At 33.3% G+C, this 6,957-nt stretch overlaps 1 protein-coding gene across 2 annotated transcripts; it reads right to left on the bottom strand.

Annotated features, from left to right (window-relative positions):
- Nucleotides 1–369: 369 nt before the first annotated feature.
- On the bottom strand, nt 370–6,066 carry LOC105644228 (protein PEP-RELATED DEVELOPMENT ARRESTED 1, chloroplastic). Of its 2 annotated transcripts, none has more exons than XM_012229517.4 (9): nt 5,576–6,066; nt 4,117–4,272; nt 3,196–3,264; nt 2,933–3,103; nt 2,174–2,297; nt 1,807–1,928; nt 1,592–1,657; nt 1,251–1,310; nt 370–903 (listed from the first exon to the last, which is right to left on the bottom strand). In XM_012229517.4, exons 1-9 carry the CDS (start codon nt 5,921–5,923, stop codon nt 859–861), a joined length of 1,161 nt encoding a protein of 386 aa, XP_012084907.1. In that variant the 5' UTR covers nt 5,924–6,066; the 3' UTR covers nt 370–858. The 2 variants fall into 2 exon arrangements, with proteins under 2 accessions (XP_012084907.1, XP_012084899.1); XM_012229509.4 differs by having other exon boundaries at nt 1,807–1,965; nt 2,154–2,297; nt 5,576–6,064.
- Between the last annotated feature and the right edge of the window lie 891 nt (nt 6,067–6,957).

The following is a 6,957-nucleotide window of genomic DNA, read 5'->3' as shown; positions in this document are numbered from 1 at the left end:
TTTCTGTAGGGCAAAGAGTGGGCCAAGCAAAAGAGACATTAGTGGTACAGGTACATAAACATTCGAAAATGTGGTGCCAAATAGAAATAGGTAAGGGAGTCTTGTAGATGTACAAATTTTACTTTACTAAAAAGGCAATGAGGCAATGAGAGGAGTTTGTGGGGAAAAGCTGAGAAAATAATTGGGGAATATGTAGCAATCCTTGCTGTGTTTGCTTCTACTCCTCACAACATCCAAATCATTACCAAGGTCTACACTTATCCCATGTATCAAGCAGGGTCCATTCCCCCACATGCTATTCCACTCTTGTTAACTGGAATATCAATCTTCATCATTGTTAGCTGATTTTGTATGCAATCAAAAGTATGATTTCAGCTACATATAGGCTTGATATATTTATCATTGAAGATCTCATTAACAAGTATACTAATTGATTATAGTGTACTTAATTAAGGAAATCAATTCCCTAGGCAAAGCAAATGTGAATAACTCATAGATATAAGAGTTTGTTTGTTCTTTACTTTGCAGTAAATCTATGATCTTGTTACTGATGCTGCTTTCTTTTCTGCTATCCTTTTGAGACCATCTAATTTGTCGTCTCCGCATTGCAAAAGAAGTCTCCCATTTCCACCAGAAACTTTTCTCGACATGAGTGGCTATCAAGTTTCTTCGTCAATTCTGGCTGCAGCGCTTGATTCCTTTGTGAAACAGTGTTACTGGATTTTCGTTTCTATCAGAGTATATAAATCAAGCAATTACTAGCTTCTTCATGATTCGTAACCTTCTTCTACGACCATATTATTGGCAAATTGGTTTTGTATTGTGCAGTGCAATGAGGCATCTGTTACTTCCATAAGACTAAAATGCTATTTCCTGAAGAACTTGAAGTGTCTTCTGATGAACCTGATTAAAGGGCACACAACGAAACCGGGTGAGTCATTGCCAAGATTTTAGTAGGAGACAATCTCAACGAGGATATGTGTACAACATGTGTGATGTGAACAAACAAAACTCTGTGTCCAGGGAAAGTTGAAGCAGTGGCAACAGTAAGATAGGTTTTGAAGCTCAGTAAACTAATGCAAGTCATTGAAAGAACCAACGTTGTAGTTTTTGATATTTTAGTAATCACCACAGAAGTCTCTTTGGCATTTTAGCATGAATACTAGAAAGCAAATTATAACAAGAGATGAATAGTGGCTACTAGTGCAAACAGAAATAGAGAAAGCTTTATTAGGTGCAGGAGAATTTACCCATTCTAGATGTTGTGCTGTAATGCCAGAGACATTTCCAGAGTATATACCACCCAACACCTATAAAGTCAAAGGACAACTGATCAGTTATTATTTGAGAATAACCTTGCTTACATTCATTACACAATGACTGACAACCAGATGGAATGAAGCACTTATAAGTAGAGCACATGAAAACTGTCATCACTTTTCACACTAGCTGCATAAACTTTTGTTCTGCAATTTAGTCGAATCTGAGTAATCCCCTTCTTACAAGGTCCTCTGTAGTCCACCATTATCACAAATTTTGAAGCAACACATTGTGTGCATTGCGTAAGAACAAACAACATAAGAATGGATACCTTGGTGACAGTCTCAAGAAACATGCCAGGACGAACGGGAAGTGGTCTTCGTCCTGTTACACTTGGCTGCAAACCATGAGAAGCAAATTAACTTGATTCTTGTTATAGAATAAAGGAAAGGAAAAAAGAAGCAAAGTGTTCATGCCAGTAATTTTTTTTGTCATGTGAATGCATATCTGTATTTGCATGCACAGATTCAATGAGATGAAACGCACCCTTCCTGCAATTCCACTTGAAGTACTTCCACTGCTAGTGTCTTTCTCCTCATTAGCAGTGTTATCGGCACCTTCATCTTTCCCTAGCATTACGTTTTTTATCATTTCCTCGACAGTCTTCCCTGGTTTCAGAGCAACTAGTTTGGTTAAGAAGTTCACCTGCACTAACAAGGTGCATAATCATGCCATCAACGACAATATGAGTAAACAACTTTTGGCATCAAATGCTGAAATGCAGGAGGTTACAAATTGCATACTTAAGTTTAAAGTTAAAACAAAAGACAAGACTAAGAATCAACCAGGTGGCTATCATTTGATGTGACATATCATGAATTAAGAATCAAGACCTCAGATTCAGGAAGTGTACTTAAACCACGGTCATTTCTTTCATCAAGTATTCCACCCCCCATCATATTCCTCGCTTCCTCTCTGATTAAAACAAGCCTTGCAAGTAGCTTTCGATCGGGAATGACTGGTCGAGTTTCCATTGTCTGTAGTATTATTATTAATAATAATTATGATATGCCAGAAAAACATAAATGTTAATAACCATAAAGACCAATTCGCACCAACCAATTGAAGCAATATTTGATTGCAAATTGCAGCAAAAGTGATTTACATTATGCATTAGATACTTTAAATAACCAAAGTGTAAAGAATATTGTAAGCAAAATTTAATGGTATGTAAAAGACAGATGGAAAGACTTCTGGACAAAGTAGCAATGAGTTTAAAGTTACCGCTGACCCAAATATTTGATAAAATGTTGAACCTACAAAGGAATGAAAGAGGAACAAATTGAAGACTTCATATGGTCCTTATGATTGAAAAACCAAGCATAGTTATTAAAGGAACGAGGCACAAAGGGGATCTGTAGGCACAAGACGCAGGGTGATGGTACACACACGAGTGAGTCAATGCACACAGGAAACAAAATAATACAAACAATCCTATATACGACAAGTATTTATAATAAATCAATAAAACGTTTAAAATAAAGTCTCAATCTAAAACTAAAGAAGTTAAAAAGTCTGAAAAGCCTCAGGTGCACGCCTTTGATAACTATGAATCAATCTGAATTATTTAATACCCTTTGATGGTTCACAGAACACAGTATCTGCACATTACCTCCAATATATCATCTGCCTGGTTTGCTATATCATTTAGATTTGCCCCTGGAATATGAACTTTGGTTCCATTCTTACTCTCAAAGGCACCACCACCAGCCGCCACTCTACGCAGTAATTCATGCCGGCTTTCTTTCTGGGGAGTTCTGCATAGCAAGCCAATCACTTGAACCTGGAAATAGAAAGGTTATTGCAATCCATAAAACGAAATGACTAACTTTTAACTAGAACAAGAATCAAATAGGTATTAAGGGACATCCTTACTTGTGGCGGGCACTTTCTTGTAAGATGGGACAATACAGTTTCCTTGATAACTTCCAACAGTGATTTACGCTGAAGAGAAACCATATACAAATGACAAACAATAAATTTTTTCATTGGAAATAAGTAAAAATAAACTAAGAACAGATAAAAAAAACCCAAATGTGATCTAGGAAAAGATGATCTGATCATAGGTTTTGCCAATGAAACAAAGCCACAAAATGCAGAAAGCAACCACTTGGAACCTCACCAACTATCGCCAAATGCAAATGCATAGGTTGTATATCCAAATGTATATGGTCCAACTTCCATCAGTTAAGAAACTAGTGTTAAGTTGTACTTCCAACTGCCTGGTGCAATCCTAGTAAAATACCATAAAAGTCGATGGAACAATCGGCCAGTAACCAAAAGCGGATTTAAGGGACAAAGCAGGGTTGAATCAAGAATTGATTGACCTTGAGAACTAACAAGGTCTTTAAATCTACAAAAAGAAAAAGAAAGCAACTTTCAAACTTTAAATGCTACTCTCACATGTCAAGTTGTTTAAGACATCTAGGAAAGAACCAAATTACTAATTAGCATACATCCAGACCACACAAAATTTCAATAATCAGAAGTTCAGAACTACATGATAGTGCAGGACAACAACAATCCTACCTGTGTTTAACTTTTCATGCTGCAGATAAAAAATGAAATGCAAAGGCAGCTTCAAAGCATAATAATTGCAGTAGGTTCAAAAGCCCTAATATTCATTTTGAAGCTCTTCTTCTACTTGAATGATTCAGGCAAATTTTATCAAAAAATACAGGCAATCCAAGCGTAAAATTTAACCAAGATTTTACCTCACAAAGCAACTGCAGATTGAGAAAGAACATTCCAGAAAAAGGCAGGCAATTCAAGTGTGATATGATATCATAATGTTACCTTGTCATCTTGATCCTTTTCAGCAATTTGAATCATGTAATCAAGGGCCATCATAAAACTTGATTCCATCTCATCAACTCTTTTCCCAATGACACCTTGTGCAGCTAATTCAACTGCCACTTTCTCTGATGCTTCATCCATGTCCATGTCCTCCAACTACACCATCATATATGCATTTGACAAACAGCATAAAGAACTATTAGTGGACTCTGAATTTCCATAACAAGCTTGCTAAGAGCACCAAGAGAAAACGTTTAGACATTTTGAAACCCAAAAGGAGATTGAGGATTTTCATTTATGGAAACTAGCAACGTTGAACATATCAAATGAAAACATTACTATTATTTTGGCATAATGTGCCTTGTGGTGTGTTCATGAACACTTAGTAGTTAGAACTAGAACTAAACTAAATTTTGAGGCCGCCAAAGTTTAGAAGGGTTCTTTAACTGCTAGAGCCTTGTTCAGTCTGCAGAATTGAATAAATAAAATAGTTATCCCATGGAAAATTTTTAAAATTTGTGTTTTAGCTAATACTTCACTCTTTAGAAAATTTATGTTTCACAAATTTGAAAATTATTCATATAACAAATTATTACATGCTTAAAACGTCAACCAAAACTTAAATTTTATAAATTTGTCATCCATATTTAAATTTGAACCAAAGCTAGCAATAGCTATTCGTATTGAATAATTATTTTATTCCCTCCTTATTTCATGCCATATAATGAACCAAACAGGATAATAGACACGATTTTTTCACAGGATTCACACAGAAATCTTCGCATCTGAGTCACATCTTGTTGTGATTTAACTTAACAAAGACTCAAGGACTTTAGTGTCAGATACAAAATCACCCATTATATGTTCATATCCAAGTGGAATCTGCAGAAAAACAGATTTTTCAACATAACCCTTTTTTTTTTTTTTTTTTTGCATACAAAAGCATTATGACATAATCATATGGAAATTGAAAAATCATTAGCTGCACCAGCAATAAAATTAACAATTTAACATTATATTTAGACTATTATATCAAAAAAAGAAGATGCACAATATCAAGCATAATCTATAACATGTGACTAATTAAATAGGTAAAAAAAAAAAAAAAAACTCATGAAAAAAAGAATATCCTAACTCCTAACTCCTAAGCACCAGCAAAATCAATGTCAAAGATCCATAAATATTTAAAAGTGCTTATAAATTAAGGAAATAGAATCTCCCATTAGAATCAACTACAGGTTTCTGAGTAATAATGATCATATTCATTCAGTTTAAGTGAAATTGGACAATTCTTACTGTAATTGAAAACCAATGAATTACTGAAAAACAGAGAAATTTGAAAACCAAAATTCATGAACAGAAATGCTAAAAGCACAAGAAAGCACACAAAAATTTTAAAATAAACAAAATTCCTTTCATAAACAACTAAAAACAGAGTAATAAAGGGAAAGAGACGTACAAGGGCGATCATTTCTTGGAGGACAGAAGTGACCTGTTCTCCACCTTTAAGTAAAGCTTCATATTGGGAAGAATCCATTTTCTCGTTCCATTCTTCTTCTGTTCTTCCTCTTGTGTCTTGTGCACCCAATTCCTCATCCAAGTAACCACCACCCACCTCATAACTGGCGCAACAAACCACAAATTGCTTATCTTTTCTGGGTTGTTGTAGTTGCCACTGCGAATGGTGAAAGGACGACGGTGATTTGAAGAAAAGTGAAGAGTTAGGGAGTGAGAGTGTAATATTAGGAGCAAGAGCAGTTTTATGTAACAGAGAAGAAGGGTAAAAGTTGAAGGTGCTCTGCAACATCTTCCGACAGTTTGCGGTCGCGTTGGGGTTTTGGGTTTAGCCGTTTCGCCTCTTGAAGAGAGAGGGAAGGATTGAGAATTGAGGATACTTCAGATACTGTACGCTAATGGGCACTAACATCACTTGCCAGTATTATGAAATAAAATCTCAACGTTCTTTTCATAATATAACTAATTAGGTCATTTTAATTTGAGGTCGTTACTTGCTGCCGTTATCAACATTAGTCTTGCCTTTCACTTCTTAACTCTTTTCTTTATATTTAAAATATATTTTTAATAAATTCAAATATATTTTCCTCACTCTTCGACTCCTTTTTTTCACTTCCAATACTTTTTTTTGCTTTTAATAATTTTATATTTGTTTTTTTTATATATTTTATTATTGTTTTGTTCCGTATTTAGAATTTTTTTTTCTCTTCTTTGATAAAGGTTTGGTTTTTTTAAAAATTATTAATAAATAAAAATATAATATTTAATTTTATTTAATTAGAAGATTCAGATTTTAGTTCATTAATATTATTGATGCATAGTATTGAGAATTCATTTATATATATCTTTTAGCATAGACATAGAAGATTCAGAGAAGGACCAATTATTTCTATAAAAATTCATATTTTTTATCAATATCATTGTCAAATAAAAGTATCTAATATTTTCTTTTTTAATTTTAATTTTATTCCTTAAAAAATATAGACAAATCTATTTAATTTGTTAAAAGATAGTAAATTCCGTATATGTTCTGTATGAGCTTTTATAATACTTATTATTATTATTATTGGATAATTATATTTCTTTTTTAAGATAATATTAGGATTTCATTAAAAAATTTCAAATCAATATAAATATTATAAGGAGGACATGACTCATCTCCTAAAGATCAAATATAAAACAAAAACTATAAAATAATTATAAATAATTATTATTCGTTGATCTAATAAGAAATTCTAATAAAAAATAGAATGTGAACTTCAAGAAAATGGATATATATTTAAAAGTAGTTAATTAGATGAACTCCCTAAATATTCTGTATATAGC

Source organism: Jatropha curcas, chromosome 3, assembly GCF_041381405.1.
Source record: "Jatropha curcas cultivar XTBG-Jc1 chromosome 3, XTBG_Jcur_1.0, whole genome shotgun sequence".
In the NCBI taxonomy this organism is placed as follows: domain Eukaryota; kingdom Viridiplantae; phylum Streptophyta; class Magnoliopsida; order Malpighiales; family Euphorbiaceae; genus Jatropha; species Jatropha curcas.
The sequence above is the reverse complement of the archived record's forward strand: the minus strand, read 5'-3'. Positions and strand labels throughout refer to the sequence as shown.